The following is a 24,354-nucleotide window of genomic DNA, read 5'->3' as shown; positions in this document are numbered from 1 at the left end:
TCCATCCATCCCTCCATCCCTCCACCCATCCCTCCATCCCTCCATCCATCCATCCCTCCATCCATCCCTCCATTCCTCCGTCCATAGTATGGCACAACACAGCGCTGCCTTCTCTGCTCCTCACCCTTTCTCTTTCCTTTTCCCTTTCCTCCTCCCTTCCCATCCCCATGTCTGTCCCTGGAGGAGGATGAGGGTCAGTCCTTCCTCCAACAATATGGAGGTCTGGGAGGGAGCAGAACTGGGAGAGAGGATGGAGCACAGGGATGGGGATATGAGGGGCCCCTATGCAGGAAGGCACAGCGGTGCTTTGAGGCTGAGATGGATTCCTATTCCCCCACAACAGACCCCCCAGCCTGGGGCCATGGCCACAACAGGGACAGTGCCAACGGGCTGCGGCCATGCTGTGTCAGACCGTGCCATCCCACACCATGCCATGCCATTTTGCACCGTGCCATGCCATGCTGTGCCATGCTGTGCCATGCTGTGCCATGCTATGCCATGCTATGCCATGCTGTGCCATGCTGTGCCATGCTATGCCATGTTGTGCCATGCTGTGCCATGTTATGCCATGTTATGCCATGTTGTGCCATGCTGTGCCATGTTGTGCCATGTTGTGCCATGCTCCTCCCCGCCACGCCGTGCCGAGCTGTGCCTTGCCATGCAGGCCCTGCGGGCGGCGGGGGCTGCGTTGCTCACCTGCTCCTCCCCATTGCTCTCAAGTCAAAACACGTCCCTGCATCCCGGGTGCAGCAGAGCAGCAGTGAGCACCGTGCTGACGGCCCCAGGTAAGGCAGCACCCAACCCCACCAATCCCAGTGCCCATGGGGGTCCCAGCCCTTCTGCTGCCCCATAACCAGCGCTGGTAGCCCCTTCCCTGCCTCAGTTTCCCTGTGTGCTCACCTTCCTGCTTGAGAAACTGAGGCATAGCATGAGCCGGGGGGGGTGGAGGGGGGGTAAAAGCAATGCAACCCTATGGCTGATCCCATCCCACCCATCGGGCCCCAAGGAATGGGAATGCCAGGCATGGGGGATACGGTCACATTTCCTACCCCCACCCCAGGAAAACGCCTGTGGCCCAGACAGGAAAGGAATAAAAACTGGGAGAGGCAGGCAGCGAAACCGGCCCCGCACCCCCACCACCTTTGCCCCTGGGATGGGGCTCAGCCCGGCAGCCTGGGCCGTCAGGCACGTGTTTGCACACCTTTGTTTATCGTAGGACCTACGAGAAGGCAAAGCAAACACAAAGCAAACACGGCCTCACCTTGCTTCCTGCAGGTACCCAGCATGGAGGGCAGGGAGGAAGCAGGAGACTCCGACAGCGGGATCATGCTGCACTCGGGTGAGCAATGGGGGACATAAAGGGGCTTTGCACCCCAGGGTGAGATGGGTGTCCCCTCCTGGGGTGCATTTAGAGCCATGGAGGGGGTGACAGACTGTTATTGGAGGGGGAGAATTTACTCTTGGGCAATGTGGGGGTTCCCCGTTTGCTGGGGACCCTGGTCTGAGTGTGACTCAGTGGTGTTTCACTGTGAGTTGGGCTGAGTCAGAGTGAAAGGACCCCCCTGAGTGCTGGGAAATCACTGCTGGGTGCAGGGTGAGAGGGGTGAGCACAGCACCCATCCCAACATGGAGCTCTGGAAAACTGGGAACTGGGGGGGGATGAGAGGCAGGGAGGGGGATCCAGATGCAGCTCAGCCCCTCCATCTGTCCATCCATCCATCCATCCATCCATCCATCCATCCATCCATCCATCCAGGCCCCAGCAGCCCCACAGCCCCTCTGATGGAGCTGGCACAGCGGGTGCGCAGGCAGCAGCAGGCGTTGGAGCTGTGTGTGCAGGAGCTGCGGCGGCTGTGCCTGCGTGAGGCGGTGAGTCTGGGGACATGGGGGGACCCCACCAACCCCCTTCCACCTCCAGTCACTGCTCAGTGTCCCTACACCCATCCCCAGGAGCTGACGGGGACGCTGCCCCAAGAGTTCCCCCTGAAGGCTGGGGAGAAGCCCCCTAAAGTGCGGCGCAGGATTGGGGCAGCCTTTAAGCTGGATGAGAGCCTGGTGCTGCGTGGGGCGGTGAGTGGGGGGCTCTGGGGGACTGGAGGGGCAGTTATGGGGGACCCCTCACCATCCCACCCCCACGGAGGTGCACTGCAAAGGGCGCAGGGCACAATGCAAAGTGCCCAGTGGTGCACAGTGCCCTCGGGGTGGGGGGGATTTGTAGGTGCCAAGTGTCCCCTTCCCCACCCCCAGGACCCATTGGGAGCCCTGGAGCGTGACCTGGCACTGCAGATGCAGATCGCCAGAGCTGCACATCGCCTGTGCCGGGAGGAGAACATCAGCAAACAGCTGCGCCGCAGGAGGAAGACGGCGGCACTGAAGGAGGAGCAGAAGCTGAAGGAGCTGGAGGACACTCTGCTGGCCGAGCGCCGGGCCCTGTCTGCTGGCGGCACTGGGGGGGCTCAGGGTGAGAACGGGGGGCTTCATTCTGGGGGGGAAGGGATGTGCATGGCTGCGGGTCCCCAGTGCATGTGTATTGTTGTACCACCAGTGCTGCGTGCCCCCTGAAATGCTCCTTTGCATGGGTGCACCCCGATCTCCCCCCTCAGTGCACCCCGATACACCCCCTGCCATGGGTGCAGCCCAAAGCTTCATCCCTATGAACGAACACCGAATCTTTCATCACTGGTAGATGCACCCCCTCCCTGATTGCCCCAGTTCTCCTCCTGTATCTGTACCCTCACGGATACACCCCAATGCACGACCCCAATGCATCCGCACCCCAATGTGGGATGCACCCCGCTCCCACGGCAGAGCCAGGGCAGGGCTGTGGGGCTGGGAGCTGCCCGGAGCGCTGTTCCGAGCCGGACCAGCCGGTCCCGCCGCCATCCCATAACGTGTCGGGACAGGAGGATGGGGGAAGGGAGTGGGGACGCGTTGGGTGGCGGCCGTGGGAGCGCGGTGCCCCGTGGCACATCGCTGTGCCACCGCTGTCCCCGCAGAGCTCAGCGCGTCGGATGAGAGCTCGCTGTCGGACGCTGCGCTGCTGGAGGAGGGTAAGGGCTGCGGGTACGGGGGACGCATCCCGCCCCTCCACACCCCAATGCTCTGTCTGTCCTACAGAGGAGGCGCAGCCGATGGGAGCCGGCACCCCACAGCGCCTGCCGTCCCCGTGCCCGTGGCCCCGCTTGGCCCCTGAAGAGCAGAGTGAGGGTCAGGGCTGCCCCTCTGCACCCCCCGGCCCATGGAGGGAGACCAGCCTCGATGGACCCTACGGGAAGGCCAAGAACATCAGCGCTGAGCCTGGGGATGGGGAAACGCGTGGGTCGCGGTGCTGCTCCACGTCCCCACCTTCTGTCCCCGCTGTCCCCATCAGCCCTGACTGCAGGGCTGGGGATGTGGCCCCGTATCGTTTCATCCCCGTCCGGAGCGCGGTGCTGTGCAGACAGATGGGATCCAGTGCTCCCAGCACCCCAGAGCCAGCAATGCGACGTGGGCAGTGCCAGTCCCTGAGGTATGGATGTGCCGTGAGCAGGGGTGGGATGCTGGCACACATGGGGAGGTGTGAGATAACCCATAGGGAAGATGGGGGTAAGATGGAAATGGTAACTCATAGGGTGGTTGGAGATAACCCATGGGGAGGTTGGAGGTGATAACCCACAAGATGACAGAGATAACCCATGGCAAAGATAGAGGTGAGCTGTGGGATGAGGAAAGAGAGAAACCCGTTGAAAGGAGGATGGAGATTGTTCCATCTAGATGACCCCATGGAGAGGAGGAAGGAGAAAGCCCCATGGAGGAGATGGAGCTAATGATAACTCCACAACCATAATGGAGATGACCCTACAAGGAGGAGGATGGTGATACTTCTATGGGGAGAAGGATGAATCCAACCCTTTGTCCCGCAGGGTGGACACACGCTGGGAGCAGGCTGAGATGAGGGGCCGCAGTGCTGCTCCCCGCCGCCGCCCCACGTACTACACAGTGACAGTGCCCACCTCGTGCCCACCAGCCCCCAGCCCCACACCACGCTCCGGCTCCGACGACAGCATCTCCGACGTCTCCAGCGCCTCCCACACCACCTCCCCGGGCAGCAGCAGCCCCGACGTCTCCTTCCCACGTCCCCCAGCCCCACCACATTGCACTGAACCCACTTTCTACCCCCGCGGTGCCCCCCGGCTCCTGCCACCCCCTGCCCCCCCCATGTTCCTCTACGAGCAGGACCTGGCCCCGCTGCGCTACCAACGCCTGGTGCCCTCACACAGCCGCATTGTGCGCACCCCCTCACTCAAGGACTACGTGCCGGGGGGGTCCCGTGGGCTCTCCAAAGCAGCAGTGACAGAGGAGCTCAAATCATGGCACCAAAGGGCCCGGTTGAGGGGAGCACGGCCCCATTCCCTGGACAGACAGGGGGCTTTCCGGGGACACCGCTGTGGGACACCCCAGGATGGACCCCCCCTCCGTGGGGCACCACCACGGGCTCAGGTAAGGCACAAGGATGGGGAGAGATGTGGGTGGGGGTGATGGGGTGGGGATGGGAAAGGATGGGGTGGGTGGGGGGGGGCTGTCACTTTGTGGGACCCCCTAAGTGCTGCCCTGTGGGTGTGGGGATGACATGGGCTGTTACCCAGTGGAGGATCTGGTGGGGGTTCATGGGGTCCCCAAGAGAATGAGGTCCTGAGGTGCCCCTGGGGGAGAACTGGGGACCAGTAATGGTTCCTTGGGCAGTGCTGGGCCCCACAAGGGACTGTGGGATAAAGGTGAGAAGGTCATCAGGGGCAGGAGCTGGTTTTAAGGGCATCCCAGGGGGGTCCCCAGGGCAGGGTTAGGGACCCACTGCCAGCACTGGCACCTTGTGGGTGCTTTGGGGCCAGGACATGGCCCTCTGGGGGAGGATGGGGTTCTGCAGAGGGTCCCTATAGCCACCTCCAGGGCCCCAATGTGGGGCAGGTTGGGACCTGCTGCCACCCCACAGCCCCCACCACTTCCCAATGGGGCCGTGTCCCCAGGGTATGGGGTGGGGTCCCAGCACCCACGGGTCCCATCTCCCACTCAGGCGGCCCCGATCCGCATCCTGCGGCGCTCCCCACCCGGCGTGCCTGTGCAGGTCTACGTGCCTGAGAACGGAGAGATCATCACACAGGTGTGAGGCAGCCCCCAACCCCACGGGGCACGGCCTGGCTGGCCCAGGGCAATGGGGACAGTGGGGACACAGCCCTAACGCACCCCTATGGGTTGGGGATGGAAGAGGGGGGGCATAGCTATGGGGTGGGGTGGCCAGGGCTGGCTCCTTACACTGTCCCACGTCACCAGTGACCCCTACAGGGTCTGCTGTGCAGATGTGTCATGATTATCATATTTTTTTTTGCCTAATAAATGTGGTCATTTGGGATCTCTGTGCTGTCACTTCTGTCCTTGCCATCTCCTCATGTCTTGTCCCTGGTGCCACCAACTGCATTGGAGCGAAGCCATGCGTGGCTGAGACTGATGCTATGGAGGGGGCATGGGGCAGGCATAGGAGCAGAGGAGGGGGAGAGAGTGGGGTGTGGGACCGGTCCCATACAGGGGTAGGGTGTGGGGTGGGAGAGCAGGAGTGGGGATGGGATGGGGCGCAGGGATGAGGGTCGGAGGGATAAGGAGGGAGCGGAGATGGGGTGCGGGGATAGGGGTGGGATGTGGGCAGGGATGCGGTGCAGGAGGGGCCGACCGCAGGGCGAGGGCAGCGCGGGGCTGCGGGCAGCGGGGCCGTGCCGGGGCGCTCCGCCCGGTGGGGGCGGGCTGGGGCCGCTGCGTGCGGCGGGAGGTTGTGCCGCGGGGGGGCACCGGGCGGCGGCCGAGCTCCACCGGCTGCGGCGTCACTGCGGGCCTGCACCGAACCGGCACCGCCACCGGCACCGAGCGGGGCGAGCAACGGGACCCCCTCGCCCCCCCCACGATGGGTCCCGCCGGCAGCCGCTGGCAGCTGGCCGGCACCGTGCTGATGACCGTGGCCGCTTCGCTGGGTGAGTGAAGGGGACGCGGTGATCCCGGCTCCGCTGTAACCCCGGGGCTGCTCCGCGGACGGGCCGTGCTCGAAGCTCGGTTTATAGCCCCGCTGAGCGCGGCGGTGCGGAGCTGTGCGCGGTGCGGAGCCGCCGTCCGCTGCTGTGACCCCGCAGTCCCCGGGGCGCCGTTGTGGGGCTATTCCGGGAGTGAGGGCGGAGGAGACAGAAATAGAGCGGGGTGTGGGGGGGAGCCGGGACGGGGAACGAGGGGGTGGGATGGGGAGGGGACGGGGATGGGACGTGGGGATGTCGTGGAGGGGGCTGGGATGAGGAGGTGTATGGGAGGGAACGTGGGGGTGGGATGGAGCGCGGCGTGGGGGCGTGGGGACGGATTAAAGGGGTGTGGGGACGTGGGAATGGGATAGAGCTGGGGATTGGGAGGGCGGATGGGAATAGGGGTGTGAGGGTGTGGGGTGGGATGGAGCCGGGAGGGGTGGAGGGGGGTATGGGGGCGTGGGGCAAGAGTGGGTGCATGGGAATGGGACAGAACAGGGTAGAGGAACGTGGGGACTGAATGGGATAAAGTATGAGAGGTGGGATGCGTGAGGTATGGGGATATGAGGGTGGGATCAAAGGGGTATGAAGACATCGGGACGGCATGGAGCGGGATATGGGGACATGGGGGCGGAGTGGAGGGGGGCACAGTGGCCTGGCAGGGCTGTGGGGACGGCATGGAGCGGGGCACGGGGCGCAGTGACACGCACAGGGTCCCCACTCGGGGCTGCAGCCGTGGGCTGCTGCTGGTGGCACCGGGATGGTGACACCGAGGTGATAAAGGCGGTCCCCAGTGGCGGGGGGCGAGGACTGTCTGTGGTACGTGGACAAGAACGGCTCGTGGCACCCCGGCTTCGACTGCGAGGCGCTGTCGTTCTGCTGCGGCTCGTGTCACCAGCGGTATTGCTGCTATGACCCACTGCGCCTCCTCACTGAGCGCCAGCAGCGCCACTGCCTCGCCTTCAGGTGCTGGGGCTGCACGCTGAGGGGGCTGGGACTCACTGCTGGGTGCTGGGAGTCACTGCTGGGTGCTGGGTGATGGGCATCAGTCACTGCTGGGTGCTGGGGGTCACTGCTGGGTGCTGGGCATCAGTCACTGCTGGGTGCTGGGTGATGGTCATCAGTCACTGCTGGGTGCTGGGCATCAGTGCTGAGTGCTGGGGGTCACTGCTAGGTGCTGGGCATCAATCACTGCTGGGTGTTGGGTGCTGGGCATCACTGCTGGTTGCTGGGCATCACTGCTGGGTGCTGGGAGCTGGGAGCTGGGTGTCAATCACTGCTGGGTGCTGGGTGTCATTGCTGGGTGCTGGGCATCAATCAGTCACTGCTTGGTGCTGGGACTCACTGCTGGGTGCTGGGTGATGGCATCAGTCACTGCTGGTGCTGGGTGTCAATCACTGCTGGGTACTGGGAGTCATTGCTGGGTGCTGGGCATCAATCAGTCACTGCTTGGTGCTGGGTGATGGTCATCAGTCACTGCTGGGTGCTGGGACTCACTGCTGGGTGCTGGGAGTCACTGCTGGGTGATGGGCATCGATCACTGCTGGGTAATGGGCATCAATCACTGCTGGGTAATGGGCATCAATCACTGCTGGGTGCTGGGCATCAATCAGTCACTGCTTGGTGCTGGGTGATGGGCATCAATCACTGCTGGGTGCTGGGCATCAGTCACTGGAGGGTGCTGGGTGTCATTGCTGGGTGCTGGGCAGCATTGATGGGCACTAGGATCTGGGTGCTGGGTGTCAGTGCTGGGTGCTGGGCATCTATCACTGTTGGGTGCTGGGAGTCACTGCTGGGTGCTGGGATCTGGGTGCTGAGAATCAGCGCTGGGTGCTGGGTGTTGGGCATCAGTTGCTGTTGGGTGCTCCATCATTGATGGGGCACAAGGATCTGGGTGCTGGGCGTCACTGCTGAGCACTGGGATCCAGGTGCTGAGAATGGGTGTTGGGTGCTGGCTCTGGGTGCTGAGCACCACTGCTGGGTGCTTTGCTTTTGGGCTGTGGGATCAGAGTGCTGTCCCTCAGCCCTAAGACCATCGCGGGCATTGCCTCGGCCGTGGTGCTCTTCATCGCCATCGTCACCACCATCGTCTGCTGCTTCATGTGCTCCTGCTGTTATCTGTACCAACGGCGGCAGCATCTCCGCACCCCCCTGCAAGGTAGGAGCTGGGGGGGCATGGGGGGCTGTGAGGGTGTGGGGTGAGGGATTTGGGTGTAGGGTGGGGGGGTCTGCGGGGATGTAGGGTGGGGATTGGGGGCGCAGGGTGGGATTTGGGATACAGAAGGATGGATTTGGGGTGCAAGGGGTGGGGGGTGGAGTACAGAAAGAGGGATTCGGGGTGCTGGGTGGGGGATTTGGGGTTGGCACAGGGCAGCAGTGGGTGGCAGCCCCCAGCTCTCTCTCCTGCAGGCCCTGAGATCCCACTGGCCAGCTATCCTGCACCCCCACCTGCCCCTTTCCCTGTGGACCCCAAAGCTGGCCCAGTGCCCCCCCAGCCCGGCTTCACCCCCATGGCCATGTACCCACCCACTGCTCCTGCCGCCCAGTACCCGATGTACCCCTCAGGACCACCAGTCTACAACCCCACAGGTGAGCACTGGGTCCCCCCTAAAAGCACCACAGCCTTCTGTGGGGGCCCACACTGACTCCCCCCCATTCTCTCCGCAGCACCACCACCCTACGTCCCCGCACAGCCCAGCTATCCCGGTGCCTGAGCCTCCCTGGGGACCCTTCTCCCAGTGGGGACACCCATAGGGGACACAGCTGGGGGGGGTACCCGCTCTCCCCACCTCGGGGCCTCGATTCTGCCCTGCGATGCTCATGGAAATCTCTGCCCCCCCACATCCTCCCCCCCCCCCCCGGCCATTGTGGGGACAAGCAGCACAGAGTGCCTTTTGTCCCCACCCCACACACTGGGCCCATTGTGGGTGCTCACGGGGGGGGTTATGCATGAGGGTGAGGGCAGCGAGGCCGGGGTCCCCCTGCCCTCCGGCACCGGGGGGGGCACCGTGGTCCAAATGGGCAGCATTAAACTGCGTGTCCCCCCCGGCGTGGTGTTGTGTGTGGGGGGAGGGACGACACAGATTTCAACGGGGTCTCGTTCCTCCTCCTCCTCCCTCTGAACATTTCTGTATCCGAAAACCAATCATTTCCTTTCCGAAAACCATGCAACTCCATTTCCTTTCAACTCCCCCCCCCTCCCCCTCCAAACCGACACAGAACCGGGGTGTGAACCCGGACTATGGTGGCATTTGGGGTTCAGAAGCTCCCAACCCACAGCCCTGAGTGCAGCACAGTGATTTCCCCACCGCTCTGCGCCGCGGGGGCCGGGATGTGTCTCCCCCCCATCCGCTGTGGGCTGTGATTCACTGTCTATTTTCGGAGTGATTCACACCATGCAGGGGCACCGGGGGGGAGGGGGGTCTAAATTTGGGACTACCACATCCCAGCAGCCTGAATGGGACCCACAACGCTGATGCACTGCACGGAGCTCTATGGGGTTTTTGCTGCTCTGGGGTCTCAGCACCACCCTCTCTTTCCTATACAAAAAAAGCCCCTCAACCATCCGCAGCGATCCTGGGGAGGGGGAAACCGAGGGGCCAGCGCTGAGTTTTATTGAAGTGGGAGTCGAAACCACGAAATGGGGGCGGGAGGAGCGAGCGGATGTGGGGGTTGGGGGGCTCAGGGCTGTGGGGCTGCGTGCCCCCCGAGGTAGCGCTCGCGGATCTGGGCCAGGCTGGCACTGAGGCCGCCCAACGCCTGAGCGATGCTGCGCAGCACCGCTGCCATCTCCCGGCGGCTCTCGGCGCACTCCCTGCGGAACGCTCGCATCTCCTGCACCAGCCGCTCGTTGCAGCGGATGAGGCGCAGTTCGGCCGGGCTGAACCGGGAGCTTCTTTCCGGGGTCCCGTCCGTCGTGCCGGGGGTCCCCCCCGTTTCGCTGCAGTCACTGAACTGTTCGGTGTCCGGCTCGAAGATGACGCTGCTGGGGAAATCGCAGCCCGGAGGTTCTGGTTGTATCCCCAGGTCGGGCTGTGGGGGCTGCGGGGGGCTCCAGCCCTCGCCGGGTGTGTGGGTGCTGCTGCGGGGCTGCCGTCGTGCCGGGACGCTGCCGCCATCCGTGGGGTCATGGAAGGGCTCCGTCTTCACCTCCACCGGTTCCTCTTTCACCGCCTCCTCCTTCAAACCTGCACAGGACGCAGCGCTGTCACCTCGTTGTCACTCACCCCCAACCCCCTCCTCGGGAGCCCCCAGCGCTGGGATTTGGGGCAGGAAGGGCTGCGCCCTGGGCACACCCAATCCCGGAGCACTCCTGTCCCGTGTCCCCGTGCATCTCTGTGCACTCTCTGTGGGCCCTGTGAACTCCATCCACCCCCACCAACGTCCCTCATCCCTCTACCTGCGTCCCCATCCCGGTACTCCAATGTCTCTTGCCCATTCTCAGATACTTCCCATATCCCCATCCCTGTCCCGGTCTCCCGTGTCCCTTTTTGACTGCACTATATCCCTGCCCTGGACCACGTCCTGCCACATCCCCATCCCTGTGTCCCCACACCCATGTCCCTATCTTGATCTCCACAGTCCAATCCCTGTCCAGGTTCGTTTCTTATCCCATCTCCCTCTCACGGTCCTTATGTGTCCATCCCACTCCCCCATATCCCCACCTCGGTCCTGGTCCCCAACCCCCTATCCCATATCCTCGTCCCCCTATATCCATATCCCCATCCAGACCAACCCCACCCCAGCTCCCCACTGCCCCACCTCCCCGCCCCACACCCCTTCTCCCCCATCACCCCATCACCATCCCATCCCACCCATCCCATCCATCCCATCCCATCCCATCCCATCCCATCCCATCCCATCCCATCCCATCCCATTCCATCATCCAATCCATCCATCACATACGCCATCCCCATCCATCCATCTCCTCATCCCATCCCATCCCATCCCATCCCATCCCATCACCATCCCATCCCATCCCATCCCATCCCATCCCATCCCATCCCGCTCCGTTCCCGCACGCACCGCGCGGTGCCGCCCGTTCCCCGCCGAGCAGCGGTGCCGCTTCTCCGCCGCGCTGTCCCCATACGGGCGCGGGTCCTGGGCCGAGCTCCGCGGTGCCGGTTCCGGCGGCTCCGTGGTGCCGGTTCGCGTTGGGTCGCGGTGCCGGTCCCTGCCGCTCCTGCCGGTGCCGGGTGATCTTATCGTTGGCCCGGCGGCGCAGCCCCCTCCAGCGGTTCTTCACCTCTCCGATGTCGCGTTGATTGCGGCCGGCGGCGTTGATCTTATTGGTGATGCGCCACCAGATCTTTTGCTTCTCGTAGGCGTTCACGGTGCTGGCGGCGGCTCCGAAGAGCAGCGGTTCGTACCGGAGCACTTCGCTCATCAGGATCTCGATCTCCTGCAGCGTGAAGTTGGGCTTCCTCTTCAGCAGCCCCCGCCGTGCCGCGCCGCCCGCCGCCGCCATGCTGCCCGCCGCCCCTTCATGCCGCCGCCGCCCCGCCGCCCATCGCCCCCCCCTCCCACCCCCCGCCCCGGCACCGCCGCCTCTTTGTCTGCGCCGCCGCCGCCGCCGCCGCACCGAGCGGCCGCCGCCGCGGGAGCGGACCGGGGGGGGGCAGCGCGACGAGGCGGGGCGGGCGGCGGCACCGAGAGCACTACCGCCCCTGTTGGGATCCGCCGGTACCGCGCCCTGCCCGCCCGGTTCTGCCCCGCACCGTGTGGCGCCCCCTGGCGGCCGCAACGTGCAGCCCCGAGGGGTATTTGCTGCTCACATTTGGGCCCCCGGTACCCGGGTCGGGGTGCACAGATTGGGATGGCACCGTTGTGTTTAGCTGTGGGGTGCCCAGCTGGACCCACAGTGCCCTGTGGGGTGTCCCAAAGTGCCCGCTCTGGGGTGACTGCGTTGGCTCCATGGTGCCTGGTGGTTATATCCCCATTTTGCAGCACTCCAGTGCCCCCTCCCACGCCACCACCCAGCCCTGTCCCCATGGTGTGCTGGCCAGGGGGTGGCTGTCCCCCTGCTGTCCCCCTGAGGAGCACTGAAGCGTTGGGTGAAGCTTTATTGCCGATGCGGTGGCCGCGGGTGTACAGACCACGAGCGAGGCTTTGCACCAGGGCAGGCGCTGCGGCCCCAAACGTATGCCCATGGTTGGTGGAGTGACACTGTGGGTGACACTACAGGTGACAGCGTTATCCCTCCCCCCACATAAGTCCCATGGAGCACTCAGTCCCTGCATGGATACAAATGTCCAGTAGGAGAGGTCAGGTCTCACGTCCTGCAGGGGTGGGACACCCCCAGCTGTGACCCCCTTCTCCTGCTCCAGCTCTCCACCACCTCCCCAAATCCCACCCCCTGCACCACCCAATGTTCACCCCATCACCCTCCTGGCCACGTGGGGACCCCATGGGGACACACGCCATGGCCACGTCCCCATGGACACACCTGTCCTCATCCGCTTGCTTCAGGCTGGATGGGGCTGGGGGAAGCAGCCCCTCAGTGCACCCCTGGCCCCATGGCACCCCCAGCCCCATTGCCACCTCCCTTCCACCTCTTTCCCTGCATCAGGGTGGGATGTGGCAGGGGACACTCCGCCAGTCCCCCCAATATCCATCCTCGGCGTCCCCAAGCAGTGCGGGGCACGGTGCTGGCAACAGAAAGAGCTTGAGGGATCACAACTGTACAAACAATAAATACGAGGTCTTTCTCACACGCCGTGGCCAACCACCACGCCGGCCCTCCTCGGGCCCGGCCCTTCCTCCATCAGTCCCAGAGAGATCGCTGCTCCTCGGCGTCGGTCACTGCAGGGTCCCCAAGGGCTTGGCACGGCGAGAGTCACGAGGAAGGCGAGCGTCTCGCTCCCTACTGCAGCAGCTTTGGTAGTTCCACCTGTTGGAGGAGATGCCCCATTACAGAGCATGGATCAGTGGTGGAGGCTGATGGGGATCTGGGGTCACTGTCCCTCCCTGGCCAGGTTCTGGTTGTCCCCATGGCCCAGGGCAGCATGGCCAGGAGCACAAAGTGCCTTGGGATAGGGCGGCTTTATGCTGGTGTGGATCCCATATCCTTACATCCCTGTAAGGGATGGACCTCCTGACCCCATGTCCCTGTAAGGGTTGGATCTCCTGACCCTACATCCCTGTAAGGGTTGGATCTCCTGACCCCACGTCCCTGTAAGGGATGGATTCTGAACCCCACGTCCTGTAAGGGATGGATCTCCTGACCCTACATCCCTGTAAGGGATGGATCTCCTGACCCCACTTCCCTGTAAGGGATGGATCTCCTGACCCCACATCCCTGTAAGGGTTGGATCTCCTGACCCTACATCCCTGTAAGGGATGGATCTCCTGACCCCACGTCCCTGTAAGGGATGGATCTCCTGACCCCACGTCCCTGTAAGGGATGGATCTCCTGACCCTACATCCCTGTAAGGGTTGGATCTCCTGACCCCACATGCCCTCCTGGGGACCATGCCAAGGGATGGATTTGCCGGCCCTGTGTGCTCAGCAAAGGGATTTGGGTCTGTTCCTGCCCTGTGCTCTGCACTGGGAGCACACAGCCCACACTCTGTCCCCAGCACTGTGTGTTGCACTACTCAAATGACCCCATCCAGCACGCCCACCCCACAGCTGCAGCCCCACACTCACCTTCTTGAGCTGTTTGAGGTTGCTGGAGCGGATGGCAGCCAGGAGTTGATCTCGTGAGCTCTTCTCCTGCATGGGTACCCGGTCCCCCATCTTCCTCTGCGTGGCTGGCGAGAGCGAGTTCCTCAGGTTCTCATTGATCAGCGGCGGGGCAAGGGGAGGAGGAGGTGGGGGTGGCACGGCGGGCCCTCCCCCCTTCTTGGGGGAGTTTTTAGGGGACGCTTTGGGGGACGGCTGCGGGGACCCCTTGGGGGACCCCTTTGGTGCTCCGACCTTGGGCACCTCCAGCAGATCCTTCTTCTCCCCACGCTCCTGCGCCAGCTTCTGCTCCTGGAGGCGCTTCTGCCTCTGCCTGTCCATGTTGCGGCTCAGCAGGTTGGTGACGGTCATACGGGGCCCCGGCAGCTCAAAGTGGTAGCCCATTTTCAGCAGGGTGTTGTTGGCCTTCAGTAGCCTGGCAATCTCCATCTCCGTTTTCCCCCCGCAGATGTGCCGCTGGTTGTGGAAGCGCAGCTCCGTCAGCGTGTCGTTCTGCAGCAGAGCCCGGAAAATGGCCAGGATGCCTTTCCCTGTGATGTGGTTGGAGTCCAGGTTGATGCTGGTCAACACCTTGTTGGACTTCAGCATGATGGCGATGGCAAAGGCCACGTGGTCGTCGGCGCGGGTGTTGGCCAATGCAAACAGCTTGACCACGGTGTTGAACTCCAGCGCCTCGGTGAAGCGCACCAAGGTCTCGTTGTTGATGCAGTCCGAGTTGTTCACGTTCACCTCGGTCACCTCAGCGTCGTTGTTCTTCACCTTCTCAATGAGCTCATCAAAGATGCTGGAGGCCTCGTCCTCCTTGGGCTGCTCTGTGCTGCTGCTGGGGGCGGATGCGGGGCTGCTCTGTGCTGCTGCCTTGGTCTCCTCCTTCCCCTCTGCCGCTGCCTCTGCCTCAGGCTGTGGTTTCTCCTTCTCATCTGCCTCGGGTTTTTTCGGTGCTGAGCTCTTTTCCTCTTCTTTTTTATCTTTGTCTTTCTTCTCTTCTCCTTTGTTGTCTTTTTCTGCCTCTTTCTTTGATTCCGAGCTCTTCTCTTCCTCCTTTTTGTCCTTCTCTGTGTCCTTCTTCGACGCCGACTTCTTTTCTTCTTCCTTTTTGTCCTTCTCTGTCTCTTTCTTTGCTGCTGAGCTCTTCTCTTCCTCCTTTGTATCCTTTCCTGCATCCTTCTTCATCCCTGAGCCCTTCTCCTCCTCCTTTTTATCTTTCCCCGTGTCCTTCTTTAATGCTGAACCCTTCTCCTCCTTTTTGTCCTTCTCTGCATCCTTCTTTGCTGTCGAACCCTTCTCTTCCTCCTTCTTGTCCTTGCCCATCAGCTTGTTTTCCATGGCCTTCACCTTGTCGTTGATGGCTTTCTTGTCCTTGCTTTTGCTCTCAGCCTCCCCTTTAGTTTTTGGCTCCGTCTTTTGGGCACTTTCTTCCTTCTTAGAGTCTTTCCCCACTCCTGTATCGCGTTTCTTGGCCGGCTCTTTGGCAGGAGCTTCCTTTCCCTTTTCTTCTCCATTCTTGACTTCCTTCTTCTCATCCAGCCTGCTTTCCTAACAACAGAGGATCACAGAGGTGTGAGCAGGTCAGGCTCCCCGAGCTCCAGCCTCACCACAGTCACATCCCAGACATTATGGCCAGCACTGCTCCAACACAGCCCAGCCTTGGGAAGCCTCCCCCACCATCTGGGTGCTCTCACACCACACTGCAGCTCTTGACTGTGTTTTGCAGAGCAAAATCAAACCCATCTCCATGGGAGGGCTCGGTGTGAGTGCCCCTTTGCAGGCAGAGCCTGTGGGATTCCCTGTGTTCTGGTCCTGCAGCCCCAGTTTCACTTCCCCATGGACCTGGAGTGATGCACAAGGCCCATATTTTGTGACAGCAGCGCAGCTGTGAGACCCCTCCCCTCTCACTATGGGTCTGTGTTATAAAGGGATGCATCTGGTGTAGGGGAATGCTCAGTGCTGGGACCACGCTGCAGCAATGCCTGCAGCTGAGTTCGGCAATATGGGCTTCCTTCTCCCCACTCCTTGCCTGGGTAGCACGTGAGAGCCAGAACTGTGCCTTGAACCCCCAAATCACAGCCAGGACCCCACAGCAGCCCCATCCCAGCCCCATGCCGGCCCCCTGGGACTTCTGTTTGGTGGGAAGAAGCCGCTGGGCCACCAGCAGTCCAGCTGCAGGGACAGCGTGTACCTGGCGCACACACAGATGCCATCTGGGACGAAGCTGTTTATTTAGCTAAGAGATTTCTTGGCTCCCCAGCATGGAACCTGGGCAGGCGGCACAGAGGCACGTGGCAGACCCACAGAACCACGTCCAAAGCCCCAGCATTGAGGATGGATGGGAAACTGGGGGTGCCTTTCAAAGGCATTTGGGGATGTCTTGGGTTGGAAATTTAAGGATGCCTGAGGATGAAGGTTCCTTGTACAGCTTCCCAAGCTCTCCAGCTCTTTCTTTTCCACTCCTCAAGCTGCAGCCAACAGCCCCAGCCCCACACCAGGTGCTCCAAGAAGCCTTCTCCTTCCCAGCCCACATTGTGCAGCTCGGTAATGGGCTGGGGACAAAGCACAGTGAAGGTTTTGGCCAAGAATGAGCAGATCTTGAAGAAAGGGAGGAAGGAGCTGCAAAACCTTCCATACTTAGAGGAGGCAATGGATTTCTCCAAATAAGACAAAACCAGAATGAAATAATCAGCCCTGCAAAGGCGAAGCTGTATCTCTTATCTTGTTATTGCATCGTTAGTGCTGATATCATTAAAGTAACTGTGCCCTGATCTGCTGCCACATGTCCCGTGCAGATGGAAAGGGGAAGGGGAGAGGGAAGGCGAAATGGAAAGGAAAGGGAAAGGGAGATGAGGGATGCACGTGTTCCCTGCTCCTCCCTTTGCCTCCTGCATCGTGGCCGGGGCCATCCCCACAGCCCCTCCATGTCCATCTTCAGCCCATATTTACCTTGGGCACCCAGGAGCTCAGCACCCCTCCGTGCCATTCCCTCCGCTTCAAGCATGATTATTAGGGGAATATTTTTACACTGCGTGTCAGACCTTTAAAAATAAGCCTAATGAAAACAGCCTGGTACTGGGCTGATTAATCACCAGTGTTTTGATGAACTGAAATGCCTTCCCGTTTCCTCTAAATAGACTAAAATGAGCATTGCCATTGCTTGTTAGCATTTGCAACCCTCAAACCCACTCAGATGCTTCCTTAAAAGGCAAAGCAGGACGGGAACTTCTTGCCTGGAATCCGAGTGCTTGCAGCCCAGTGTGAGCAGATGGGACCGGGCTGCACACTGAGCCCTGTGCTGAGCTGCCATGGGGCTGTGGGTGAGCAAAGGGCTGCACCCTGCACATGGAGCCCCACTGCATGGGATGGGGTGGAGAACAGCATCGATCTGGGTGTCTGGGAGATGGCAGGGACGGGAATTGCCCCATGGTGCACAGCATTGGGTGCGTGGTGAGTGGGGGGCTCCTGGGGTGGGCTGGGGGTCATGGGGGCTCTCCAAATCCATGCCCAAGTGGAGGGAAGGAGCAACTGGCATGGTGCTGTTGTTGCATCAGTCCCTGGCAGAGGGGAGCAGTAGAAATGCATTAGCAGAATAAATGTTTGGCTTTGGAGGGGGCCAGCTCACAGCAACCAGCAGCTATTTGTGGAGGCATGTCCTGGGAAGAGGCACTCATGGGCAGCATCACAGTGCTGGGCTGCCTGCCCCACTGCAGCAGCCACGTGCTTGGGTCAGCAGCGAGCACAGTGTGAGCTATGGGGAGCTGTGCCATGGGGAGGGATGTGCCATGGGGGGGACATATCATGGGGAGGGATGCTCCATGAAGGAGATGTGCCATGGGGGGATGTGCCTTGGGCAGCTTTGTCCTGGGGAAGCTGTATCCCATCAGCAACACAAGAACACACCAACCACCAGCACTGCTGGGAGATGGGGTGGGCTCCAAAGGGGCTCCAGGTGCTGTTTGCTATGGGAGGCAGTGAGGATGTGGGCTCTGAGCAAAGCTGCATGGTCCTGTGTGCAGCTGTGGGATGTCTGCTCTTGAGGAACTCTTGGGAAGCAAATGGCTCTCCTGCACAGCAGTGCACCAAGAGACAGCAGGAGCAGCCGAACTCCATTAACCCAGGAACAATTTTAGCCACGTGAGTGAACTTCTGCACATAAAGTGGACCCAGAGCTCAGGGGTCTCCTTGTAACTCTCTCCATCCCCAGCAACGATGCTGGCTTTGGCCAAGACATGGTGTGTCCACACTGTGCACCAGATCCCTTCAGAGCTGCAGCACAAATCCTGCACCAAGACACCACCCTCCTCCCCCAGCTCCTGCTGTGATAACAACCCCCTGCAGCCAGCAGGACAGTTTTGCAGCCCATGGGAACCATGCAAATCCTGAGTGGCAGAGGGGATTTTGGGGCAGGGAGCAGCAGCCAGAGGCTGCAGGGTGCACCCACACCCCCATCCTGCAGCTCAGCCATGGGAGAAGGGCTGAGGGAGCTGGGCACAAGGCACGTGGAGCTCCCAGGACACAGGGATGTCCCCTGCTGTCCAAAACCAACTCATTTTGCCCTTGATGCTCCTGGGTATTTGGGTGCCATTATGCTCCAGGCATGCAGGTGGGTTGCTCTACCCAAGCTGATCCATATGAAGTGAGCCGTGCTGCTCCCTTCCTCCACTGCCTGGTCAATTATGAGTAACCAAGGACAAATGCAGCATCCTCACCCCATATAGAGCTGGGGGTCATCCCCTGTGATCTGAGCCCCCAGCACTGCCCTGCCTGCAGTTGTACCAGGGCTCCCTGCGCCAACCATCCCCAGGCACTATGGGGTTTTTTGGCATGAAGAAAGAGTGGGAGGACCTGAGCATTGCCAAGCAGACCCAGCGTGACCCCCAGGCTGTGCTCTATGTGCTGGTGCCCTGGGCAATGTGAACAGCTTCCTGCCACTGTTGTCACTTTAATGGGATGTCCCATTGTCCCCTTCCCTTCTGGCCCAGCCTTCCTGACCCCAATGCTGACCACATCCTCACCCTTCCCAGACCAATGCTCCTTCTGAGACTCAGCTCTGTCCTCTGGGGACTGGCCAGCTCCTGGCCTTGACTTTTGCCTTGCTTTGCCTTCATTGGTGAATTACAGCAGACAACAAAAGTCTCCACGGCATTTCCCTGAATAGCACCAGCCCCATCTCGTCCACAGTGACACGCAGCCATTTCCCAAACAGCCCTTAAGAGCTGCTGGATACTTTGAAAATGGGAAGCCTCAATCTCTTGACAGAAGCTGGTTTTAGTAGCCTGGCCTTTCCTCTTCCACACATTGCAAAGACCAAAGGGGATATTCCCAAGCTGAGGCTGCTCTTCTGCTCATCCCCTCTCCAACTGGGGCTGCAAGGGGCAAGGCGTGCATCTCCAAGCCCTCCTTTGGATGTTGCATTTGCATCAGGCTGAAGGAGGATTGAGGAGAGCGATGAGCAGGAAGGGATGAGGCACTGCACTGCATCGTGCTGCTGCCTGTGGATGCCTCCTCCCTGCCAGGACCTGCACATGGAATGCACTGGTGGCACCCAGCTGTTGTTCCCACCATAGCAAAGCCTGGGGGTGGGCAGCACGGCAGACCCCTGCAGCACACAAATGATGCTGCTAACAAGAGCGAGACGTCACCAACTGCAGCTCTTTTCCTGCTCCCTATATCTCCTTATCAGCAAAACATAAACAGACAATAAAGCTCTCAGCCTGTGGCAGCTCAGCCCATATAAGCCCAACACTCCAAGTATCTCCACCAGTTCCTCTGCATCCCTGTTGTGCTTTATGTAAATACACAGCCCTCCTGCTCACTGGCAGTGCTGCAGGCTGAGCAGAAGCAAAGCAGTTTTCCCACTCGTGCCCTTAGATGGGCCGGGTGCCTCGAAGGCACATGGTGCTCCTGGCACCAGTGTGAACCACGGGGAAGGGCCCCATCCTGGAAACGACGCTCCTCTTCTCATCTGGCCCAGTGAAAGACAGAGCCTGGGGGCAGCAGAGGTTCTTGGGAGGAGGATGGGTTGATAAACAGAGCTTAAATCCAGCTGTGTTAGTCACAGAGCAGTAAGATGCCTCAGGAATGATACAAGTGCTGCTTTTCCCTTGGTTATGATTCCCCTTGAGTCTGTCCAATCCACAGCTTGTTTTGTTTCCAGATGGTTCCAAGGAAAAACAATGAGATTTGGCCATGAATACGAAAGCAAAATGCCAACTTGGTCCTCTGCGGTGTCACAGAAGGGTTTCCCAGCAGGAATATCACCTGGCCAGGTACAGCTTCCATCAGTAGGGCACTGTTTGTTCTCAGTGGCTGAACACCCCCAGTGTGCCTCAGCCTACATGTGCACAGCCCAGCAAGCAGGGAGGAAGGACAGAGGGGTTTTTGGAAGACCATCCCATAGAGCTTGGAAGAAACATGCTGCGAAGGATTCCAGGTGACAGCAGCTCTGTTAATCACAGTGCTCAATGCCTCTGCTTCAGAACAACACCACATGCCCAGCCTGGACTTCTCTCTCTGTGCCTTTGCAATTAGAGCCCTCATTTACCCATTGGTGAGCGTTATCAACCTGCCCTCCCTGGAGACACAGGCAAGGGTGCACCCGAGGAGCAGCACAGCACCAAGCACTCGCTGGCAATAGGAAATGAAGATTAATTAATTAATGCATCGCCCAGCTATGCATTTGGCTGTGCAGCGCAGAGAAGTCAGGGCAAAGCTCACATCTATTTTGGGCTGTTTATAAACTGCCTCCTAGTTACCCAAGTTTGCCCTTTTCATCGCAGAGAAAGACATTGTGTTATGGAGTCACGACAGCTCTAGATCTGCTGCCCCCCCTTCTGCTTTTAGGAAGGAATTGGGGTGCCTGGAGTGGGAGAAAAGGCCACAGGAGGAGCTGAGAGACCAGCAGGATCCAAACCTTTCCCTTTAAAATGCCCTGCTTCCCACTCTAGCAAAGTTCTGCACATCCTAATGCACAATGAGGGGAGGAAGGGATGCGGCATCAGACCCTCGGTGGTCTGCAGCTCTCAGCCAAGGGGAGGCCTTGCAGGCAGAGCTCTGGCAGCCAGGGGCAGTGAGCCAAGGAGGGGAACTGCATGTGGTGGGAATTGCTCCCCCAGCCCACGCTGAGCTCCGCATATAGAAGTGATGGCTGCGGTGTCCTCACGGCCAGGGGAGAGCTGGGCGAAATGCTTAACCCCTTGTGCAGGACTCCAAAGGAAACCTGCCCTTCTCATCCCTCCCTCTTTGCATCCAGGCTTCACTTGGGTCCTTGGCTCCATGGCAGAACAGGATGGCACAACATCCTGAGCTGAAGGGGACCGCAGGGATTATGGGATGCATCTCCAGGCTGCATGCACTGCAGCACACCACTGCTTCCCTGTTATCTCCTTGTATTCCAGCACACGTTGTGGCTCTAGGATGAAAGGTCTACTTGATTTACAGACTGCAGGCAACACGTGAGCCCCTCACAAAGGATTTACCACTGGTAGATTTAGACTAACATTAGGATCATATACATTATTATATGCCACGATGTTTCATTTCCCAGCCTGTTTCATAGGACCAGTTTCCAGCACATTAACTTTGGTGCCCCAATGCAGTCCATATCCATTGAGCACTGCCCTAACGAAGGACAGATCCTTCCCAGCATGGAATAAACAACCCCAACCTGCCCCAGGAAACACGTACCACTGTTATAAGAAGTGAAGTGCTCCATACAAATGAAGGACTATTTATTATACCTTTGGATTCTCTCCACGACATGAGAGTGAAGCCAATCTTCTGTTATTTATCTGTACAGATTTCTGCTCTCAGCCACAAAAGGCCCATGTTGGTTATCACGTTGCCCACTAAAAGCATCTCCTGGATGTGGAAAAGAAATGGGGCACCACTTCCAGATAGAGCTGAGGTTCTCCCTTTGCCTTTCTGCCCATTGGAAGCAGAGCAGCTCAGAGCTGTGCACACCTCTGCCCAAGCACAGATCCTGCTCCTGCTCTGCAGGAGTGTTACCTTCCATTTCCATTCCCTTCTCCAGCATTCAGGCTCAGCCTGCTGTGGAAAGCAAGGGAAACCAAATGCTTCCCAGCCTCCCACGCACCGAGCACATACCAAGTATTCTTAGTGCAGAGGTTAATAAATGTTGCAGGGAAGCGGGACTGGCTGCAAGGCACAGATGCATGGGATGAGGACCTGCAAAACATTTCCTCTCCCCAACAAAGATCTCACAGGATTTACCCGATGCAGAGAAGGAGATAAATGTACCCAAACCAAACTAAAAGAATGAGTTTTAGCTGGACGATAATCAGGAAGGAAATGGCTCGGGGCAAAACCTGCTCCTTGGGGCGATTCCCAGCAAGCAGCAAACTTCTCCCTTCTATCACTCCACAAGGAGCAGAGATTGCTGACCCCCCCAGCCCTTCCCAGAGGCAAGGAGAAGCCCCCTGACAGCAGCTTTGGCTTTCGGATAGCTCACAAAAGCCCCCGTTGGCTGCCAGCTCCCTGCCCCATCCCCCTGACTGCCCAGCACTCCTCAACCAGCCCCTTCAACCAGCTCTTTACAAACAGCCGTGTCCAATGAGCATTACAGTGTGGGGAGATGGGACTTACATCCACCGCCTGCTCCCTTTGGAGACGCTTCCTGGGCTCCTTCTCGTGGTGGTTGAGCACTGCATCGCAGTTCTGTGTGCCGCCGGGGGGATTTTCTGCTTGGTTCTTCTGGTTCTGCTCCATAGGGATGCTTCCATCGGAATCCACCACATCCAATTCCTTCTCCAGCTCCTCCATCTCCTCCGGAGACAGAGTCGACAGCAAGCTGTCGATGTCCGGATCTTCACTCACTTGTCGCCTATATTTGGCGACTTTAGACATCTTGGCCCTTTGGCGAGACACGGTTGCGGTTGTTGTGGTACCCAAAGCAAGAGAAAAAATATACCCAGAGCCGAGGCTCTCCGACTGCTTCCCACAGAGGCAGCAGGTGCTGAAGTGTTAAATCTCAGCTCTTCAGCCCTGGGTACCCGTGCTGATGGAGAGGGGACATCCCTCGGCCCAAGGGTTGGCCAATGGAACCCAGCGGGAGGCGGGGAATGGTGCTGTCGGGGGAGCCTGAAACCCGAGGACATTCCAGGGAACCATGCAGAGCTGCATGACCAAATTTAGTCCGGAGCATTTAGCCTTTTAAAGGCAATGGGCCAACGGAGTGAGAAAAACAGGCAAAAATGCACACAAGCTGGCAGGATGGAGAGCTGGGGGCTGGGGGCACATCCTGGCCCCATGGTGTGGGTAACAGGGTTAGCCTTGCCCCCAAGCCCCCCCACTTACAGGAGGGTTGATATTCAGGAGCTTGGTGTTGTGCTCCTGACAGCTCTCGTCTGAAATCAGCAGCAATCTGCCCACCCCTGAGCTTCTTCCATCCCTATCCCAATGCTCCCCAGCATCTGTGGGGTCAGCCCGTCACGGAGGTGCTGATGCAGATTGCTTTCTGCACAGAGGATGTACAGAGCCTGGGAGACTCCAGCACTGAGTGCCCACCCGGCTCTGCTCCGTGGGTCTGAGCCCAGCACCAGCCCTGGGGTGCTTGGTCAGTGCTTCTGTATATTCCCCATCCTCTGTAGGGCTTTCTGCAGCTGCTCTTGGTCGCATCTCTCCCATTCCCCCTTTCCCAACCCCACAGACATCCCTCCTTCTGCACAGGCTGAATTCCAGATCATCTTCTGCTTCAGGCAGTGCCCTTAAGCCCAGGCTTTGCTTGGAGGCACCTACTTTCCATCGACCTAATCCATACAGAAGCTTCCTGGCATCTGCGAGTTCTCCCAGGGGGACGTGGCAGATGTGCTCTTTCTCTTCCAACTTTCAAAGCAGCTTTTCCCCACGCACAACATTTTGTACCCATTCGATACGCTGTCGGCTTCACCCTTTTCCTTCATTCCTTATCAACCTCCTGGTATTTACTGCCTGCTCTCAGATCTCTATCCTCACCCATATACAAGCAGCCCTCTGGTCTCCTCCACCAGAACGAGCTCTTTTCCTCACCAGCCCAATGACTCTCCCTGCTGTCTGGCAGCTCAGATCTCACCCCATGCACAGACATGGGTTGTTCCAGGTGGGCCTCCCGGCGCCTCGTGCTGCAGCCCAGACATCCCCCATCTGGATGGGAAACGCAGACTTACTTGCATTCTGGGATCTCTCTTATCTCCAGCATTGCAGCACTCAGCTCCTGCTCATAACCTTCCTATGATTCAGACACACAACTGAGATTGTTTCCAGATTGGGGAAGAAACTGTTGTTTCTAGTTTCCAAGTGCAGAGCCTTAAACACTGTGAGCCTGCATTTCATCCCACGTCACCCCATCGCTCCTATCTATCACCCCGGTGCCCTGTGCTCCCCATCTACACCAACCACATCTCCTGCTCTATCTCCCTCTCCCTTCCTGCTGCTGATAGTGGGCATCAGAGGGCTCTGCAGCCTCTGCTCTTATCAGGACTCCCATTCCCATAGCAACTGATCACCTGGGAGGCACTGACAACTATCTCACATCAGTGTTACCAGCCACGTCTCAGGGATGGGGATCAGACACAAAGTGAACTGCTTTCTCCTTGCACATCTGAGGGGCTCTGGCAGATCCCCCATTCCCAGCTTCATTGCTGCCTCCTCT

The 24,354-nt window shown here is 59.8% G+C and overlaps 4 protein-coding genes across 6 annotated transcripts; 2 read left to right on the top strand and 2 right to left on the bottom strand.

Annotated features, from left to right (window-relative positions):
* The first annotated feature begins 574 nt into the window (after positions 1-574).
* Positions 575-5,386, top strand: INAVA (innate immunity activator). Of its 3 annotated transcripts, XM_015885093.2 has the most exons (9): positions 575-785; positions 1,276-1,339; positions 1,757-1,869; positions 1,951-2,070; positions 2,248-2,461; positions 2,997-3,050; positions 3,118-3,508; positions 3,903-4,479; positions 5,051-5,386. In XM_015885093.2, the coding sequence occupies exons 2-9, from the start codon at positions 1,285-1,287 to the stop codon at positions 5,141-5,143; spliced, it is 1,617 nt and encodes a 538-aa protein (XP_015740579.1). In that variant the 5' UTR covers positions 575-785; positions 1,276-1,284; the 3' UTR covers positions 5,144-5,386. The 3 variants fall into 3 exon arrangements, with proteins under 3 accessions (XP_015740579.1, XP_032305200.1, XP_015740577.2); XM_032449309.1 differs by lacking the exon at positions 2,997-3,050; XM_015885091.2 differs by lacking the exon at positions 575-785 and having other exon boundaries at positions 1,100-1,339.
* Positions 5,387-5,781: 395 nt separating this feature from the next.
* On the top strand, positions 5,782-9,198 carry SHISA4 (shisa family member 4). Its single transcript, XM_015885078.2, has 5 exons — positions 5,782-5,996; positions 6,827-6,998; positions 8,057-8,190; positions 8,442-8,621; positions 8,700-9,198. Exons 1-5 carry the CDS (start codon positions 5,930-5,932, stop codon positions 8,744-8,746), a joined length of 600 nt encoding a protein of 199 aa, XP_015740564.1. The 5' UTR covers positions 5,782-5,929; the 3' UTR covers positions 8,747-9,198.
* Positions 9,199-9,518: 320 nt separating this feature from the next.
* On the bottom strand, positions 9,519-11,541 carry LOC107324751 (myb-related transcription factor, partner of profilin-like). The gene is made up of 2 exons (XM_015885077.2): positions 11,058-11,541; positions 9,519-10,219 (listed from the first exon to the last, which is right to left on the bottom strand). The coding sequence occupies exons 1-2, from the start codon at positions 11,497-11,499 to the stop codon at positions 9,714-9,716; spliced, it is 948 nt and encodes a 315-aa protein (XP_015740563.2). The 5' UTR covers positions 11,500-11,541; the 3' UTR covers positions 9,519-9,713.
* Positions 11,542-12,074: 533 nt separating this feature from the next.
* LMOD1 (leiomodin 1) lies at positions 12,075-22,869 on the bottom strand. Its single transcript, XM_015885082.2, has 3 exons — positions 22,311-22,869; positions 13,680-15,251; positions 12,075-12,921 (listed from the first exon to the last, which is right to left on the bottom strand). The coding sequence occupies exons 1-3, from the start codon at positions 22,569-22,571 to the stop codon at positions 12,895-12,897; spliced, it is 1,860 nt and encodes a 619-aa protein (XP_015740568.1). The 5' UTR covers positions 22,572-22,869; the 3' UTR covers positions 12,075-12,894.
* Between the last annotated feature and the right edge of the window lie 1,485 nt (positions 22,870-24,354).

Source organism: Coturnix japonica, chromosome 26 (genome assembly GCF_001577835.2).
Source record: "Coturnix japonica isolate 7356 chromosome 26, Coturnix japonica 2.1, whole genome shotgun sequence".
Classification (NCBI taxonomy): domain Eukaryota; kingdom Metazoa; phylum Chordata; class Aves; order Galliformes; family Phasianidae; genus Coturnix; species Coturnix japonica.
The sequence above is the reverse complement of the archived record's forward strand: the minus strand, read 5'-3'. Positions and strand labels throughout refer to the sequence as shown.

Bases quoted from the DNA above. Each gene is read 5' to 3' on its own strand.
- SHISA4 (XM_015885078.2), top strand. From the start codon at position 5,930: ATGGGTCCCGCCGGCAGCCGCTGGCAGCTGGCCGGCACCGTGCTGATG. The intron at 6,999-8,056 runs GTGCTGGGGCTG...GCTGTCCCTCAG, and splicing joins CGCCACTGCCTCGCCTTCAG to CCCTAAGACCATCGCGGGCA. The intron at 8,622-8,699 runs GTGAGCACTGGG...TTCTCTCCGCAG, and splicing joins ACCAGTCTACAACCCCACAG to CACCACCACCCTACGTCCCC.
- LOC107324751 (XM_015885077.2), bottom strand. From the start codon at position 11,499: ATGGCGGCGGCGGGCGGCGCGGCACGGCGGGGGCTGCTGAAGAGGAAG. The intron at 10,220-11,057 runs GTGCGTGCGGGA...CGTCCTGTGCAG, and splicing joins GGAACGGGCGGCACCGCGCG to GTTTGAAGGAGGAGGCGGTG.
- LMOD1 (XM_015885082.2), bottom strand. From the start codon at position 22,571: ATGTCTAAAGTCGCCAAATATAGGCGACAAGTGAGTGAAGATCCGGAC. The intron at 15,252-22,310 runs GTAAGTCCCATC...CTCTGTTGTTAG, and splicing joins AAAGGGAGCAGGCGGTGGAT to GAAAGCAGGCTGGATGAGAA. The intron at 12,922-13,679 runs GTGAGTGTGGGG...CTCCTCCAACAG, and splicing joins ACCTCAAACAGCTCAAGAAG to GTGGAACTACCAAAGCTGCT.
- INAVA (XM_015885093.2), top strand. From the start codon at position 1,285: ATGGAGGGCAGGGAGGAAGCAGGAGACTCCGACAGCGGGATCATGCTG. The intron at 2,462-2,996 runs GTGAGAACGGGG...CTGTCCCCGCAG, and splicing joins CGGCACTGGGGGGGCTCAGG to AGCTCAGCGCGTCGGATGAG. The intron at 4,480-5,050 runs GTAAGGCACAAG...TCTCCCACTCAG, and splicing joins GGGCACCACCACGGGCTCAG to GCGGCCCCGATCCGCATCCT.